General features: G+C 49.5%; 1 protein-coding gene and 1 long non-coding RNA gene across 6 annotated transcripts in view; one reads left to right on the top strand and one right to left on the bottom strand.

Moving 5' to 3' along the window:
• The window catches only part of LOC149330042 (uncharacterized), a 145,643-nt gene that overhangs the window by 6,510 nt on the left and 120,037 nt on the right, over positions 1 to 19,096 (bottom strand). Inside the window, exon 4 of one of the 3 annotated variants that reach the window (XM_089560761.1) lies at positions 528 to 576. The exons of 1 other annotated variant lie outside the window; for it this stretch is intronic. In XM_089560761.1, coding sequence (XP_089416887.1) covers positions 528 to 576 — 49 coding nt within the window. Of the gene's footprint in view, positions 1 to 270; positions 577 to 19,096 lie in introns of those variants that run through there. One more of the 3 variants, XR_016285647.1, reaches the window with a different exon arrangement.
• LOC149330047 (uncharacterized) overlaps positions 1 to 19,096 on the top strand; it is a 77,294-nt gene that overhangs the window by 20,904 nt on the left and 37,294 nt on the right. For 2 of the 3 annotated variants that reach the window (XR_016285653.1, XR_016285654.1), the window contains exons 2-3: positions 1,595 to 1,703; positions 2,809 to 2,919. This is a non-coding gene — a long non-coding RNA (uncharacterized LOC149330047). Of the gene's footprint in view, positions 1 to 1,594; positions 1,704 to 2,808; positions 2,920 to 13,071; positions 13,121 to 19,096 lie in introns of those variants that run through there. The other variant, XR_016285655.1, reaches the window with a different exon arrangement.

The raw sequence follows: 19,096 nt of genomic DNA, 5'->3' as shown, positions 1-19,096 counted from the left end.
TACTTAACTGGGAACGCGGGCAGAAAATTTTTTACTGGGGATGAGCGGAGAATTAATTTTTACGTAGACATGGTGCCTGCGTGACTATTTTTGCCGCTGCCCGTCGCGTACCCTTGACGCCGTCACTGATTTTCAACGCTTGTTGAGCCTCGTTTTGAGCAAGCATCGCAGGAGTTAACTAACATGACTTCCCCTCAGCGCTTTGCCACCCTTCTTCCTGGAGCACAGCCAGTAATTTTTTCTAGGGCTATCTGTTGTTTTTTTTTTTTTTCAATACATAATGACATGACCATCGACCCGCAAGCGCTAGATTGATTTGTGATTTTGTGACTTGTGATTTTTTTTTCCTTTCAAGAACGCTTGCAACATCGAATGGCGATTCATTCCCGCCACCTGCATAGAGGCGATTACAAACCCCGCCAGCCCAGGAGAAATAAGCCGGGTGCCGCTTCCAAACCTGTCTTCCAGCTTAAAATAAATAGAATTTGCACATGGCATGCTTACACGGAGAAAAATTTGGGATTTACCTTTCTCAGCTCGAGCAGAATACGCCAACGCTTTTTCGAGGTGGTGACCCTGCTAAAAACAATCGCCGCGAGAGGCGTCAATCATCGAAAGCACGTTGTGGGCATTTAAAGCACTGCATCCAAAGCAAAACTGTCGCAAAAGTAGGCCCTCACAGCATACATGTATATTTAGCCGGGGTATGTTGCGTATTTAGCGAATGGAACATATGTGATCGTGCACGGTGGCCAAAGAGTTGCGAAGTCATCTGACCAATGGTCGTCCTATTTAGTTTCATTAGCATGGTATGCAAACCATTTCCTATTAAGGAAGTAGGCTGCTAGCCAAGTGTGATGGACATTGAGAGGATTCCGAGACGTGTCCAATGATAAATCATCGGCCACTGCAGTGTCCCCTGCGCTTCCTGCGGGAGAGGAATCAACGCTGGTTCACAGGGCTTTCGCTTGTACCCCACTAATGGATGAAATAGCATGCACTTCTTTCCATCTATTCTTCCGAAGCGTACAACTAGTCGAATATTCTTGAGAAATTGGAAGGCCCAGCATCAGGTTTGAAGTGCTCTCGTTTCAATGATGTTTTCCGAGGGTCCTCAACAGTGTGAGTCTTGTCCTGCAGCCGACGTTGACGAAATGGTCCGAGCAAAGAAAGTCGTTTTCGGAAAGTGTCTTATGTCGATCGAGATAGCTGTGCCGCACTGACCCATGCCCTCTAGAGATTGCTATCCTTTCGAAAGGGTATCACAGCTCGTCAGCGCCACACACGATGTGTTACACGGTGGAGGCACACTCTAACTTTTGCAACAATTTTTATCCGAGCAAATACCCCCTGCGTCCTGTTTCGCCGGTCACAAAACTACATATTGCAATGCAGCAGATTGAAGTGGCCAGCTACCATATAGTACACCAGGTGACCGTGCTATCCGTGCTTCCGCTACTTGAAGGACGCATCGATGCAGCTGCAGCAGGGGCGCGCCGTAGGTGACACCGGGCTAACCGCGTGCTGTGAAAAAGTGTGACGTCATGGCTGCCAAGAGGCTGCTGTGTCAAGCCCCCCTAATGAACTTGCGCAGGTCACGACTGTATGCAAAAGCGGCGTTGGATGACTGAAGGTGCTGGACGCGTTCTCCAAGTGCGGCTTCGGACGGCACAGAGCTCACCGTCGCCGAGGACAGGCACACGGTGAGCAGCTCACTCATTTCAGCCCGCGCGAGAATGCCGCACCCACAGCTATACGGTCTGTAGACGAAGCACGAGCACGTACAGTCGGACGAGTAAAAGCAGGACAGCGTAGAGTGAAATTTTAGTGCGAAACACCGACTAAAAAATTTGGCTGTGGCTTAGCTAAGGTTAAGCCTGGATATCTCGAAGCGAAAAGCTCTCGCTGCTTTTCAGCCAACTCCCAAGCTACCACTTCTGGATCGGTGTTGATGATGATGACGATGTCCTCAGGCTTAATGGCACATACCCATGGCGGGGGATTGGCCAGGGTGTTTCTGTGCCGTCCGACTGTTGCTTTTTCTTCTCCTTCTATGGCGAGTGTCTGCGCCTGTTCTATGGGGAAGCGCGCCTTATGTACCCCTCCTTTCAAATGCGCACTGCGCACGGATGTGGCGAAAGGTCAAACGCTAAACAGAGCGTATTTCTCTTTGACCAAAAATGCCCTACATGAGGCACACACCCTACCCACGGTTTCACTCAACTTTGTACCAAAATCTATGTCCAACCATAATTGACCAAGCCAAACACGATGGCGACCTCCAAATTTGAATTGAGGCATTTCCAAAGTATGACCCGGGCCACACCCGAAATTTGACCTTAGCCTATTGGGGCCAAAGAATACTTGGTATAGGCAAAAACTAGAGCTTTCGCACTAGTAGGTTTAACCAAGTTAAAACCCTGACATCTTTTCTTGGATGCGTTTAGTATGCGCTCCCCGTACTGTCACACTTGTGTTGTAACCATATGTTTATGAACTTTCACAAGGCAACCATTTTTGGTGTATTAATGATGGACCAATCATGCTCTTCAGTGTGATTTTTGCAATGGAATGACTAATTTTCACAAAACTACCTGGGGCAGAGAGACGACCACAGAACGAGCGTTTTCTCTCAAGTGCTACTTATAGTATACAAGCCACGAAGCTATCCAAACTTGCATTACTGGAAAGACGCGCCGACGCAGCTGCAGTAGGGGCTCGCCGTTGCTCGCACCGCGCTAACCATGTGCTCTGGAAAACTGTGACATCAGGGCTGCTGTTTGAAGACCCCGTAACGAATTTGCGCAGGACACGACTGTTTACGAGCGCGGCGTTGGATGCCTGGAGGTGCTGGACGTGTTCTCCACGTAGCTCCAAGTGCAGCTTCGGATGGCAGAGCTCACCGAAGACAAGCACACGGTGAGCACATCATTCATTTCAGGCCGCGCAAGAATGCAGCACAGTTTACTGAATGGTCTGTAGACGAAGCACAAACTCTGACAGTGGGGCGAGTAGCAACAGGACTGCGGAAAGCGCAGTTTTTTTATATGTCTATAGTATGTGCTCCTCATGCATACAGCGACAGCGGTGTTGCAGCCGTGATATATATGAAGTATCACAAGGAAACCTGTTTTTGGTATACTGAGAGAGCAATCATGCTTGTGTGTGATTCTTGAAGTGAAGCGATAACCTTGACAGGAAGGCCTGAAGCAGAGAGACGACAAACAGAACGAGCGATTACTTTCAACCGTTTTATTTTTTTGGCGGGAAAAGCTTTTCTAGGAATGGCGGAGGGTGGGCACACACAGCTATATGCCTGTGCTGTCTTGGTGAGCTTGACGGATAGGCTGCTCACATAGTCATCCGTCAGTGCATGCCAGTAGGACACGCACGAAGGTATACGTCGTCCAGAAAGCGTACCCCCCCCCCCCCCCCCCCCCCCCCCTAAGAGGCCATTCACAACCAACAGGCTCATCTCCACCGTCACTTACACCATATACCACTCACCAAGGAGTCGAACACTACATTCAGACAGAAGAATTCCACACCAAACGCAGTTACGCAGGAACAAGCAACCTGTACATTAAATGGGTCATTTATGATCTCCCAACAAATCGTGGCGGTCTAGCCACGACCGTTGTTATGCATACTTAAAAAAAGAAGCAGGGCTCTACGTGGGCATTTTAGCTAAAAATTGCAATTTGAAGTTGACTCTAAGCCCCTCCCCCGACAGCGCCGCCGTCTGGTGAAAAACCGATGGAAAATCACCTTGACACATTACAGTTAAGCCGCCGAGGTCGGCAGTAGACAGAAAATGGAAGGACACGGACCTCTGTTGCCTTTGTCCCCCTGCCGTCACTCCCTCCCCCCCCCCCCCCCCCCCTTTACCCTCAGCACTCCTATCCCGAACAGCGAGCCACCCATCCCCTACGCTCGTTACGAGGAGTGCGCAGTTCACTCGTTCAGTTGAGAGAAAGCACGTGAGCGTTGGTTCACGGCGTCATGAATCGCGAGCGCGTTATTCTTACCTGACTACCACACGGTACAGCACAAGTTTTAAAAATTCAATTACAAATTACTCGTTGCACCAAATGACCTCATGCCCAGTTGTTCCGAGAGTCATAGCGAACAAAATGAGTCTGAAAAACGCAGTCATAACCCATTTAAATGTTATTCGGTGACAGCACCCACACATCACACAGCCATCCTCACTCCTTAAACCTTACCAGTTATCAACAGTACACCGACACAAACCTAAACACACCCGCAAGAATCGGCACGTGTTACATGCGGGCCCTCGGTGACCTTGCTTACATATGCAAGCCCGCACGTCTTGGTTAAGCCACAGGGTGTCTTAGCAGATTATCTCGGCAGCAACCTCCCCATCTTTATCACTACCCATACATTCAAAACCAAACTATTTCTTCCCCACTGTTCTCTTCCGTGATATGTCAGTGCACATTAAAGAACCCCAGGTGGTCGAAATTTCCGGAGCCCTTCACTACGGCGTCCCTCATAGCCTGAGTCGCTTTGGCACGTTAAACTCCAATAACCCAAAGCACTCAACTCCTCTGAGAGCGAGACAAACTTGGCTCTCATCTTGCGCCAGAACCAGCTCCCTGGGCGAGTAGGATTGAGCAAGCTTTACACACCCCCAGCAAACGAGTCAAGAAGATTATTCAATTTGATCTACAAAAGACACAAAGTGAACAAGGAAGGGGAAGGGGGCTTCTGTTCACCTGGGCCATACGAAGTCTTCTTGCCGAAACGCTGGCAAGCACCCTGAGGCTTTCCTCTTCCTTGTTCTCTTTGTGATTGCGAGAACCGTCTCGCTACCTTGATCTACAAAAGGGCACTGACATCAACCGAACTCTACAAGACATATGCACTGCGAAAACAATTCTATCGATTGGGACGGAATCACTTGTCCTGGGCCCAAGGGCGTCCGCAGAATTTTTTGCAGGGGGGGGCCCCGTTGGTGCCCCGGGGGGGGGGGGGGGGGGGGGGGGGTATGTTCGTAGCAGAAAGGCGCTATTTGCGGAGTAAATTTATTTATTTATATATAAATAAAAATTAAACAAAATGCACACATGAAAGAAAAATTACAAACAGCAAATTAAAGCGCGGCTAGGAGAGGTACATTGGAGTTTATCAACGAAGAAACAACTAAAATTAATAAAAATGCAAAAAGATGCTATATCACTTCGTGGAGAAGAGTGCTCAGTCTTGCTGCATACGGGTTCTCGACTCACCCGGATTGATGACCAGCACACAGCACAATATGTTCACAAACACGCAACTACAGTCACTCAGTCAGTTTTCCTTGAACAGCAACTGTAGGCGCCTCGGATTTTTCTGGGCGAATTGCGTAATTACACGTGTGATAAATTCACTTCTGTGCTTCATTACACGCTCTCGGTGCACACTCATCATACACATTGATTGGAAAAACTGTTGAACGCGTACGTTGAAAACAAAAGATGACTATATATACAACGAAAACTTATTTACAAGATAAATGCACGCTCGCAGCTTCATACACCTCGCTCCATCTTGCTTGCGCATCCGCACAGTCGAGCAACCGCACACACACTGCTCTCCGCTCGTCGTTTTCTCGTCCGCTGTCTTGGTTGTTCTCAGCTTCGCTGACAACCGGCCACTAAAAACACCCAAGCACAAACACAGAGGCGCGCACACGTGCACGGGCTTACTTGCCGCAGTATCCCCGAATGCGCACTTTGGGGGTGAAAGGAACGCCGCGCAACTTCCGAGGGGAAGGGACACTAGCCACTCCAGTCGGAAAATTTGTTTTTGTGTTTTTATGGGGTTCAGAGCCCCAAAACGACTCAGGCTATGAGGGATGGAGTAGTACAGAGTTCCGGGTAATGTCGACCACCTGGGTCTCTTTACCATGCACTGACACGCACAGTACATGGGCGCTGTTGTGATTTGAGGCCCAGCCAGAGGTGACAGGCGAGCCAGGCAGGCGCCATCGGGCTGCGTTGACCAAAGGCGCTGGTTTTCGCAGAAGACGCAAAGAACGCTGGTGTGGGGGCGCCTCGGGAGACTGCGTCGCCGTGAACAAAAGCAGCTAATCCCCTTTGCCGGAGATTCTGAAAGCGGCGCTTCTACCGAACTGCGCTACCCGTGGATCGGAGGAGACAGCGAGCGGCGGCGGCGCCAACTCATCGCCCGCTTGCCCCTGAGCAGCCCGACAAAGCGGGGGTGGACACGGCTGATTTTACCTTCCCTCCTTAAGAATTCATCGGTGACCGGCGTAACGATAGGCGAAAACAAGATGCCCCGTGCACTGTCTGCCTCCGTGTCGCTATCTCTCTAGAGATCAAAGAAACAGACACCCATCTCAAGGCGGCTCGAAACACATGCTCGCCGGTGCCGCTGTATGTCTGGAACAGGTCGCCCTTCAGTAGAGCTAACGATGGCGTGGTGACGACGCACGCCCGGACGCGGCATTTCGCAGATGTGACCATGCGGGGCTGCTTTGACCCTTTTGACTGAGCGCACCACCGCCCCTGGCGTGCGGCCATCACTCACGGTTCGAGTGAGTGATTTTCCAGGGGGGTGCAGCCGCCCCCCCTTGCCCCCCCCTCCGGACGCCCATGCCTGGGCCCCCTCGGCCTAATCCGAACCTCGACAAGGACAACACCCTTGATGAAGTCGAACGATCACTGATAACCATACGCCGCCCAACAACCCCCGGACCAGACCACATGACACACAGGGTCCTCCGCAACCTTGACGACACCTCACTTTAGGAACTGATGGAGCGCTGCCCTCCACCTGGAAACATGCACACATCACTTTTATTCCCAAACCCAGCAAGGCAGTCATCCTCCGAAACCTTTGCCCTGTCTTCCTCATCAGTTGCGTGAAAAACTGTTTGAACATGTTTTCCAGCCAGCACTATACCATCCGTCCCCATCCAGCTCAGGTATGTTGGTGAGTTGTTTAGCCAGGAACTGCACCTTGTGGAGTGTTCTGGATTGGGAGGGTTAATAAAGGTGACACTCCACAAGGTGCAGTTCTCTGCTCCCTCCTACTGAAAATAGCGTTAGCCCACTATCATACCTGACCTCCGCGCGGCACTATACACCTACGACACCACTTCATGGACGACAAAAGGCTCCATAGGAGAGGCATACAATACTTTACAATATACAATTGATATTATCACTTCGAAACTGACCTTTATGGGCCTTAAATGTTTTCCATTCAAATGATCACTCCACGTGATCAGACAACTTCCTCGGGTTCTACGCATACACTGCGACACACCCCTGGCCAACAGACTCGGAATCCTTGGCCTCTATATATACAAGACACTTTGGGTGCCACCCTCATATAGAACTCCTAGACAAGGAAACCGAAATTAACGGCAGGCTTAATTCGCAGATTTGCTATATGCAATCACGGCCTGTCGAAGAGGGGAACCCTTAACATGACAGACGCCCGAATCACCAGCCGATTTAGTTATCACCTTTCCTACCACTTGCTCATCAAAACACAACAAGATAAAGCTGATGTCCTTATCATAAATGCCACCGCCTGAGCACTCCGCCTGCAACTGTCAGTTTGGTACGTTCCTTATTAGATTATGGGTTCACTGTACGGTTGGGCAGGTCTGTCATGCCGTAAAAATTGGATCGAGTACAAAACTGAGGCCTAGCGCTCTCATGTGGCGCATACAGAACAACTCCCATAGTCAACCTCTGTGCAGAAATAAATGAAACCTCCCTTGAATACAGAAGAATCGCTACCAAAACATATATACTATCCAGTTGTGGCGAAATGTCGTTGTTGAATATTATTTACCCACAAACCGCAAGCTACCTGGCCACTGGTATTGCGATTCGAAGAGATATGCCAGAATCTCAATATACAGGACACATTACCTGACAAATAGATTCACAACAGCGCTACGGAACGAGGACAGAAGGAACACGAAAAACACAGGACGGGCGCTGTCCTGACATTTGTGCAGCTGCAGGAAAAATAGTAAACCAGAATCTCACGAACAGTATTATTTACACAGGCCCCCTAATGGTACTGACATCTCTTCACTCTAGAAGTGCAATCACTCCGTCACTGGGTGACACCGTTCACAACATGGCAAAAGACAAAATTATGCTGGGTCCCCAGTCATGTCAGAATGAAAGGCAACGACAGAGCAGATTTGTGCGCTGCTGAAGCTTGTGGGAAGACAAAATAAACAATGTATACCATTTAAGGATTGCACGAATTTAGTACAACGTAAATTAACAAAAAAAAGGGCATTCGCCTTGGAAAAACGAAGTAAATAGCAAACTGCGCTTGGTAAAGATAGCTTTAGGGTGAATGGAAGTCATGTGTGCAGCAGGAACGTTTCAAGCAAGTGGTTCTCTGTCATCTCCGAATAGGCCACACACACCTTACGTACCAATTTCTGCTAACCAAACAAGACAACAAGGATAGCTGCTGAGGTTTCCAACCCCCTTTAAAGGTTTTACTATTAGCCATTTCTAGAAATTCTTTCCTATGTGATCACTAGGTCGCACTAACGTTTTAGGCCCCCTACACCACCGATGATTCTTCACTTTTCTATAATATTCAGCGGAAAAATTTTCGTAACACCGTATGCTTGGCGCATGATGGCCTTAGTTGCCTGTGCGCCATAAAACACTACACACACACACCAACCACCCGATGCATCCCGAGGTCTGATGGCAACATCAGACAAACCGTTGCATCTCCCCCTCCGTCCCAAAGCAGAAGAAGCCCCAGCTTGTTCATCCTCAACACGTACAGCGCGCCAAAAAGCAGCGGAGCCCCCCCCCCCCTTCGCCCCCTCCGCTTGCGGTTATTACAAAAGTGCTAAACAACCGCGCGAAGAACCCGAGGAGATTTTAACGCAAGAAACGTAAGCTGGGGTTACAAGCAAAAGTGCAGAAAAGAATCGCAACACTGGACATTAATGCAAAATGAGGCCCTAACCCGTTAACGATACACAACAGCGCGCAGCTAAACACCAACCCAATCCCACGATCACCAAAAACATCGCACAGTGTTTGTGAACCAACACGCAGACCTCCCTAGGCAGCGACGACTACAACATTCAAACAACTTCCGCACTGAAGTCAATCTCTCCCTCTGTAAAAAGGACACTAAAAATCACAGACTGGGATAAATTCAGGAATCTCCGGAAGAAATCCACTACTGAGATAGAGAACTGGGTGAATGCACTCACATAGGACGTCGGAAGAGCCACATCCCGAGTAATCGGGAAACGAAAATCGTGGACAGCAGACTTGTCCACATGTGGGAAACACACTCCAGTATGCAAAAAAGATGGCTGAAAAACAAAAACGGCCTCTTAAACTAAGGATAGCAGCCTTAGGAAAAAGATTGAGGCACACGCAGTACACCTAACCCGTCAACAGTGGGACCAGATTTGCAACTGCATGGAAGCAAATCTGGATTTGCTTCCATGCGGTTGCAAATCTGGGACTGAAAAACACGTGGAAGCTTCTACGTTGCCTCTTAGAAGCATAAAACACTAAAGACTCCCAACAACGTAACGTAAATCGCAGCGCTAAGAAATTAAATGTGGAAGACAGCGCTTTGATCCAAAACTTAAAAGACGGGTATCTCACAACCACAGCTAGAAGCCTACCCCTCAAATACTCAAGCCCTCTGAACCCCGTGTTTGACGAAGACATATCGACAAGGGAAGTGAGAGTAGGTATGCACAAGCTGCGCACCATGTCGGCGCCGGGCGCGGATAAAATCACCAACAAAACATTACTGAACCTGGACGAAAATTTGGTTCAAGCCGTAACCAAGCTTTTCGATGAACACTGGAGAGGGGCACCCCCTCCCGGAATTTACCTACGCTAAGGTCACCTTTATTCTAAAACCAGGTAAACCAGTTCAATTGGCAAGCCTCCGTTCCATGTCGGTCACCTCGTGCCTAGGAAAACTGTACGAACACGCTATCCTCGGCCGTTTCCAAACCCACATGCAAAAACACAGCCTCTTCCCCCATGCGAGGCTGGGATTTAGAAGCAAACTGTACACGACGCAGGACGTGATGCTTCAAATCTCAGAAGTAGGGGTGTGCGAATATCAAATTTTTCGAATACGAATCGAATACGAATAATCAAGGACAGACACATTTAACCACTACAAAACATTTATTTGAGCACCCAAGAACATCACAGTTCAACTATCAGTGATGAAATGAGCACGAAAGGTGCGTGTGGCTGCACAAAAAGTATCAGACTCGAGCACTGTTCTTAGAAGAGTGAAAATATCAGAGAAGGTGGCTAGGACACAGCATTGATCAAGGCTAGCTTGCCATAAGCACAAAAGCGCGTTGCTGGGATGAACATAAAAGGTTGTCGGCTGCTCTACTTGGTCAGGCAGAAGTAGTTCCCTTCTAGCTGAAACAACTTCTCCAGCTACAGAAAATGCCCTCTCAATTGGCACTGAACTGGCTCGTATTGCGAGGTATTTCGTGCACTGCTCTGACTATACCAGCTTCGCAGGTATAGCCACAAAAAAGTTCACCAGTGCAGTCAGATACTGCATGGCCCAACTGTAGTGCCTAGAACCCAACGTTACGCATTGCTCTGGGCGCCGCCATGTTGTTATGTCTCTGTCGATAGGACTTGCGGACCGAAATGAACGCCGGTGCTCGCAGTAGAATATTCGGCTAGACACGAATATTCACGTCGTGTCGAATAATCGAAACAACACGAATATGTGGATTTCGAATCGAACACGATTAATAAAAAAATAATATTTGAATTATATTCGAAAATTTCGAATATTCGCACACCCCTACTCAGAAGAAATTCTACACCTGAGACACGGCAGACGCACGAAACCAAACTAAACGCACTATCTTACTGAGGTGTAGGGGCTATAACACACGCGTATTTAACCGCCTTTATGAGTAACAGGACGGCGGAGATATGGTTTGGGTCCACACAATCCCCCTCGTTAGCTCTAGAAAGCAGGGGCACATCTCAAGGCTGAGTTTTATCTCCACTACTCTTCGACACCACTCCCATACCCATGGGCCGAAAATTAGAGCGGATCCCACTCCTACGCAGACGACCACGGCAAAATGCCGGCGAAATGGGGGAAAGCCTCCAAGCGGAAGCGGTACGGACTGCGTGGCCTGTATAGGCCTTGCACACTCGCTGACCGAATCCTGCTGCTCCACCCGACTGCGGGCCGTCACGAAAAGGGAAAACCCTCTATACAAGTGACGGTCGACGGCCTCCCAGTATCGGAGGTACAGAAACTCCGCATCTGGGAACGTTTGTCCAAACACACGGTCATGACACATCAAAGCATCAGGCTAATCAAAAAAATGCCAAACAAGCATTCGTGATTAGCAGAATGGTATACTCACTGCCCTATATTCCACCTCACAAAGATAGAAGAGGAAAGAGTAAACGTGCTAATAAGACAAGGAGAGACGATCTCGCCTATGCTATTAACCGCAAGTTTACAGGAGGTATTCCGGGGCCCGGAATGTGAACAGATGGGGATAAGATTTAGCGGAGAATACCTTAGTAATCTGCGATTCGCTGATGATATTGCCTTGCTAAGTCGATCAGGGTATGAACTGCAAAGTATGATCAATGAGTTATACTCAACCGTCTAGGAAGAAAATATGGCTGTTTAGGGCAGGTAGTGACAGCCGATCATGATCACGAGAGGGAACTAACTAGAAGAATAAGAATGAGGTGAAGCGCATATGGCAGTTTACCAATACCCCTCAAGAGAGAAGTCTACAACCAATGTATCTTACCGGTACTCACCTATGGGGCAGAAGCGTGGAGGGTAACAAAGAGGTTTGGTTTTGTTTATGGTGTTTAACGTCCCAAAGCGACTAAGGCTATGAGAGACGCCGTAGTGGAGGGCTCCGGAAATTTCAACCACCTGGGGTGCTTTAACGTGCACTGACATCGCACAGTACACGGGCCTCGAATTTCTCCTCCAAAGAAATTCAACCACCGCGGCCGGGATCGAACCCGCGTCTTTCGGGCTAGCAGCTGAGCACCATAGCCACTGAGCCACCGCGGCGGCTAACAAAGAGGGTTCAGCTTAAAGACAACGCAGCGAGCTATGCAAAGAAAAATAATAGGCGTGACGTTAACAAATCGGAAGCGGGCGAGGGAACAAACGCGGGTTAATGACATTCTAGTCGAAATCAAGAGGCAGAAATGGGCATGTAATGCGAAGGCAAGATAACCGCTGGCCCTGATGGGTAACGGAGTGGATTCTAAGAGAAGGCAAGCTCAGCAGGGGGTTGCAGAAAGTTAAGTGGGAGGATGAGATCAAGAAATGTGTAGTAATACGGTGGCCGCAGCTGGGAAAGGACAGGGTAAATTGGAGAGACATGGGAGCGGCCTTTGTCCTGCAGTGGGCGTAGTCAGGCTGATGCTGATGACAAATCGGGCCTAAATCCGCCTCAAGGGACTTCAACCAACAGGCTCCTCCGCATGTGGGTCCGTAACACTCTACAAGAACTGTCTGAAGCCCGTTGTACTGCTGGCTATCCTCCACAAACACAGGCAGATACATCCCAAGCCCCCCCCCCCCCCCCCCCCCCCCTCTGGACAACACCCTCAGCAAATCACGGAAAACCTAATCGTCCACCCAACCAACAACCGGGAAAGAGCTGATTTCACTTCATTTTTTGCTTGAAAGTAAAGTTGTTACTAACACCATGCTACAAATGATTTTCCCGCCTGAAGAATAAGTAATGGAAACCGAGTGCTCGTTCTGTCAAAGGTAACGTTTACATTTAGAAAATGCTATAGCAACTGGCCCGAATAATCGGGTGAGTGTAAGTGTCAGCTCCGAACTGAATTCTCGAAAACTGCACAAGTGTGCTTTCGGTGAAGAGTGAGTGTTATGAAAAGTACGAGAGACTGATGTTATATTCCGAGGGTTGCCTTGCGTGAGCAATTCGAAGTCGAAGGCAGGATGAACGTTATAATTGTAATAAAAAAAGAAAAAGAAATGAGCACAGTTTTTGCATTGACTGCTGCGGAGACATACAGGCCGGAATGTATTGCGAAACCTCCCCCGGTCTGGTTCCGGTCCTAGGCCCGGGCTAAATGATGCAAGTGCTCTCAGCAGGTGTGTGGAAGACCGTACGCAGAAAATGTTTTAGAAGGCTAGGCCATTAGGGTGTGCCCCCGAAGACAATACAGGATTTCTTAAAAATAAAAGTAATGAGTTAGAACACTTTTTTTCGGCTTAGAATTGTCAGCTGAGTATTACATCAGAATACAGCTAACACATTCTAAATAGCAGGCTGATTAACAAATACTCATTAGCTGTCTTTTTAACTATTACTAGTAGGCTGCTTAGTTATTGAGACCCCTGCAGCCTATCGTAATTTCTACATCAGTTTTTATAATTTCGAAAATACGCTTACCCTCGACGGTGTGGGCCAACAAATCTTGGCTATTTCGACGAGTTACGTGGCTACATCGAGGCAAAATGCACGCTCTTTCAAGAAGCTTGGAGGCACAGCAAACTCCCTAGTGCATGTAAGACGTCGAAACAGACAACGTTTGTTGTGCCACAGCGCTGAGGGTAGCCGTTATTATTGTAAAAACTTTGGATGCTACTGTGGGCTGCAGGCCTCTTAAAGGTGCAGTGAAGCGAAATCTGAACTCGTCTTTTTGCCGCGGGAACTCAATCTATACGTTTCTCGCATTCTTAGAAACTGCGATTTATTGCCCTGTGTGGTCGATTTCCCTAATTAAATCAAATTAACGTCCGGCTCCCACCTTTTTTTTTTTTTTGAATTCTCCCCGTACGGTGGGCGGAGTCGACCAACGCGCCACCCAGTGCCGTGGCGGCTTGCCGCTGTGCCATCGGCGGAGTAATACGTATGCTTCGTCTCACAAGATGTTTGCAGCACTACGGAAGGCAGAGCACTCTCGTCCAATCAGGGCTGCAGGAACACAAAAAATAGTCCCTCGAATATTTGAGCAGTGTAGGACTATTAATCAAACAATGGGCACAGCAATTGAAAGCATAATGTGGACTAAGCCGCCGCGGTGGCTCAGTGGCTATGGTGCTCGGCTGCTGGCCCGAAAGACGTGGGTTCGATCCCGGCCGCGGCGGCTGAATTTCTTTGGAGGAGAAATTCGAGGCCCGTGTACTGTGCGATGTCAGTGCACGTTAAAGAACCCCAGGTGGTCGAAATTTCCGGAAACCTCCACTACGGCGTCTCTCATAGCCTTAGTCGCTTTGGGACGTTAAACCCCATAAACCAAACCAAACCATAATGTGGACTGGTAGATTTAGGTGGTATGGAGTGCTTCAATCACTGGTGAAATTAACAGACAAAGCCCGTACGAACACAGCTCTGCGGAGGCTTGCTGCGAAGTAGTGATGCATCGCCATTTTCCAACATGGCGCTGGCCGAGTCGGTTGTGTCGTCAGTGTGCCCTACACCGACAGTGCGCTGTTTTTCTAAGCAGACCATCGCAGTTGGCTTCTTGAAGTGCTTCGTGTCGAGAACGGGGGCAGTTCAAGTACGAATGCGCTCACCAAGAGGAGGGCAAAACTCACTCAGGTGAGCGAGCGAACGCTTTACCAGTGGACAACGCAGACGTTGAAGGCGGGCCGAATGTTGTCCCTGAAGAAGCCGGCTGCGTTACAGCGATGGACAACGCACCATATCATTCTGTGAAGCAGGATAAAGTGCGGCGGATGACTAGCCTCAAAAAAAGACATCGACTGGGCTGCCTGGAAAACGGGTCGCGTGGAGTAGCGACATGGTGAAGGCCGAGCTCATGAAGCTTGGCAACAACGTGAACGCAGGTGGGGACCGATACCGTGTGGACTGCAGCGCCGAAGCTGCTGGCCGTCTCGATGTGCGCTTGCCACCCTACCATTGACAATCGAACCCGATAGAGTTTGTTTGGAGCGATGTCAAGGGCTTCGTCGCCAGTCAAAACAAGACGCTTAAGCTCTAAGACGTGGAGCCTCTGGTTTGGCAAGGCATCATGCAAGTGACTACTGAGAAATGGAAGAATTACGTGCAGCATGCTATTAGTGAGGAAGATGGGATGAGGAAACTGGACCATGTCATTGACGATGCTGTTGACCAAGGACCATCTATTGTTGTCAACCTGGACGACGACACAAACCAGCAGAGTTGAGTGGAGTTGTGATGAGCCCCATTAATGTGCTAACGTACGCGCGAAAGTCGGAGCACCCTCGCAGCGTCTCTCATGAGATATTGCAGACACCGTAGCAGACGGCTCCGAATTAATTTTGACCGCTTGTGCGTTGACTTTAACGCAGAGCATTGGGGTTTTGCATTTCGCCAACATCGACATTCGGCTGGCCCGGCCTGCATTTGACCCTTGCATTTGCTTAATAGTGCAGTGGCCATGCCGGAATAAATAAATTCATTTACACATAGCAGGAACATTGAAAATAACTGTGACGTGACAACAGAGGAAATGATACAAACAGGTGGCGACAGAAAAAAAAGAAAAAGTGGGGCCAGTGCGTCTGGAACGGGCGTCTGCCTGTACAAAAATAAACAGACGTCAAGAGCCCCCTGCTAGATGTACAAAGAAGCTAATTAGCAGTACGCCTTCTTTTATATGTAACGAGCCACCTGATGTCCAGCCAGGTGGATCGAGCAACAGGCGCGTAGGGACACACTAATGTAGTGCGCGCCATCCTGATTGGACGAGAGAGCTCTACCTTTCGTAGTGCTGCAAACATGTAGTGAGACGGAGTATAGTAGCAAATAGTCCGCGCGTATTTTTATTTCTGCGGGCCTATTTTGCGACTATATTATCTGCGAATGAAACTATTTATTCGCGGAAACCAAAAAGACAAAATAAAGCGAAAGCAAAGCTTCCACGGGACTGGCTGAAGGCACTCCACGCATTGGTCGACTACGCCCACCGTACGGGGGAGAAGTCAAAAAATAATGGCGGGAGCCGGACGTTAATTCGATTGAATTAGAGAAGTCGGCCACACAAGACAATAAGTCGCAGTTTCTAACAATGCTCGGAACGTGTTCAGATTTTTCTTCACTGCACCTTTAATAATCAAGGTTTGTAACAGTAACAGTTTAGAAGATAGCTATTGAATATTGGTTTATCGTCTTGCTAGATAGCACGTAGTAGCTGCATTCTGATGTACTACACCGCCGACAGTGCGAAAAAAGTGCTTTTCGAACACAGAAAGCCTATTTTAGAAGAAAAAAAGATGTGTAAAGTCTGAAGTTGAACACTCACTATATACATCCTTCGCGGTCGCGTTTTGCTAGTTTCCCGGCAGCTGCGCACCACTGCCTGCAGGCTTCTCTAGAGCGAAGTAGTTGCTATGGAGGTTAAAACATGCAGAAACTGCAAAATCGAAGCGGCGGAATGTCGGCGCGAGAAAAACGGGTTTCCACGGGCCAAACCAAAGATACGGTGTACGCCAGACGACTGCGCTGCATGAGTAAATTCAGCGGGGAACTATTGATTGCGACCGCAGGACGTTGATTGGCACGGTGCTGGAGGTGCCGTGGAGGACAGCTGCGAGCGTACATCGACCGGACATCCGGAAACGCGACGTACGCGTCTCGTTTTTTGTTCCTGGATAATTGTTTTAGCATCCTCTCATATCCTGATGTCCCGTAAAAAAAAAAAAACAGGTCTGCCTAGTGTCTTTCTGATGTGTGCTCGCTGCGGTCTATTATGGTATTTGCAGCGGCATGCCTATTAGTATAACGATATAAAATGATCATCATAAAAGGAAATTGTTTACAGTGGCTGCGGTCCTCATCGACTCTCTCTGCACTTTCCCCATGTTTGTGACATGCAATATTGCTGTAGCACCGCGTGAACTGCACAATCTAGAACTACGTAGCGCATTCAAGACGGAGGCCAGTAATTAGAGAAGACTCGCTAAGTGTTAACGCTTCCACTGACCGGATTCTCGCAGACTTTTGTGGCAAGTCGCCATCAATTCGGCAGTTGCAACGGACTGTGATAATTGGAAGTGGTGAGCCATTCGCACAAGGAGAGTAAATTCCAATGATTGGCTGCAGCCTGCACCTTACGTTGCTCAGTTGTAGCAAGGCGATATGGACCAGCTGGCAAAGCAATAACTAGAGCTAGTGAATTTTACGTTGTGCAGTGCGCGCGCTAATACAGCAACAATACAAGACACGAAGATGTTGACAGTGCAGAGAGAGACAATGAGGAGTGCAGCCGCTGTATTGTGCGTACTTTCATGAATGTGCTAGATATTGCCACGTATAATTATAGTGTTTGTTCGTTCACGCTCAAGGCTGCAGGAAAGGGTTGTTATCACTTTTGTTCGTGGCGCGAGAAGCGACCAGACTAATCTCGATTGATCGCAGCCATGAAGGGCTGCATCTAGGTTTTTCTAGATTACTGTAGATGATCTTGTCCTGTTATCTGGAAGTTTCCTTGCCGCCTTTAAATTGAGCGATGCCGCGAGCGGCGGACATTCGTAGTTCGACGACCGACGAGCACGTTTGTTGCTTACGCCGCCGCCGAGTGATTCAGTTCTTTTGTGGGCGCAAGTCAGCCCAAATAAAGAGCTTCGTTTCCAAGGCTGGTTGGTGTCTTCCTGACCGCTGGAGTGCCGTCACTACAACGTGACATCTGGTGGAGGTGCGGGGTAGCCTCCCATGTTCCGGACACCCCCTACAAGTCGAGACGCCAGCCCTTTGAATCATCTACCGCAGGACCTGAGTCCAGTCCACCGCGCAAGCCGACGCCTGCAAGGGGACGAACCTGAGTTCGGGATTCTGCCGGACCCTACCCGGAAGCGAAAGCCAGCAGCAACATCTACCATGAGCTTGCCCCAGACGATGACTCCAATCATTCTTCAGCAGCCCCGGGTGCCACCAACCTTCGGCGCTTCGCCTGGCGCCGACCCCGAAGAATGGCTGGAGCAGTTTGACCGTGTGGCGATCTTCAACAATTGGGACGATGCCACGAAACTTAGGTACGTGTTCTTCGCCTTAGAGGGACAAGCAAAAGTCTGGTTTGAGAATGAGGAAGCTAACCTCACGACCTGGGAAACCTTCAAGGAGCAGCTTCTAAAGACCTTCACGAACGTCGTGCGAAAGGAGAGAGCCCAGCAGCTGCTACAGTCTCGCATACAACACCCAAACGAGACCGTTGCTGTGTACACTGAGGAAATGAAGCGTCTCTTCCGGCGTACCGACGCAAACATGAAGGAAGAAGAAAAAGTAAAGCTGCTCATGCGAGGAGTTAAAGAGCAGCTCTTTGCCGGCCTCGTCCGCAACCCACCGAAAACTGTCGCGGAATTTGTAGAAGAGGCATCCACGATGGAAAAAACTCTTGATACCCGAGCCCGCCAGTATGACCGCCAGCAGCGCGTTTTCTCAGCAAGCTGCCTGGACACCGCTAAAAGCAATGACCTGCGGGAGGTTATACGTCAAGTTGTGCGAGAGGAGCTCCGACGATTGCTGCCAACGGGAACGCAGCCGCAACCTTCACCGCTCACTGACGTCATCCGGGACGAGGTTCAACAGGCCTTGGGTGCGACGCCGACACCCATGCAGCCTATGCAGCCCCCAGCCATGACTTACGCCGCAGCTGTGCGCCGTCCTGCACCTCGACGACGGGACCCAAGCCCCTATCGCCCTCAGCCAGCTGCGTTGGACCGCCGCCCACTCGCCCCAACCCGCCCGTCCTACGAGCGACGCGCGCAGCCGAGGAAATGCGACGAGTGGAGAACTCTCGACCAGCGCCGCCCACTATGCTTCCACTGTGGCGAAGCCGGTCACGTCCTCCGGCACTGCCCATACAGAAGACTGGGCATCCGAGGGTTCTCTTACGACGCTCCACGTCCCCGACCCGGCCAGCGACCAGCCGAAATCGAGGAGTTTTTGCGTCGGGAAGAATACTCATCGCCGAGCCGCCTATCACGTTCCCCGTCGCCATCGTCCCCGCGCTTTGTTTCTCCTAGCCGAGGTTACGCCGAGCGTGGACGCTCCCCCAGCCCCCGAAGGTTAAACTAAATAAAGCAGCCTCTGGAGGTGAGGTTG

The sequence above is a fragment of the Amblyomma mixtum genome, chromosome 9 (assembly GCF_055824585.1).
Source record: "Amblyomma mixtum isolate Tamu chromosome 9, ASM5582458v1, whole genome shotgun sequence".
Classification (NCBI taxonomy): domain Eukaryota; kingdom Metazoa; phylum Arthropoda; class Arachnida; order Ixodida; family Ixodidae; genus Amblyomma; species Amblyomma mixtum.
The sequence above is the reverse complement of the archived record's forward strand: the minus strand, read 5'-3'. Positions and strand labels throughout refer to the sequence as shown.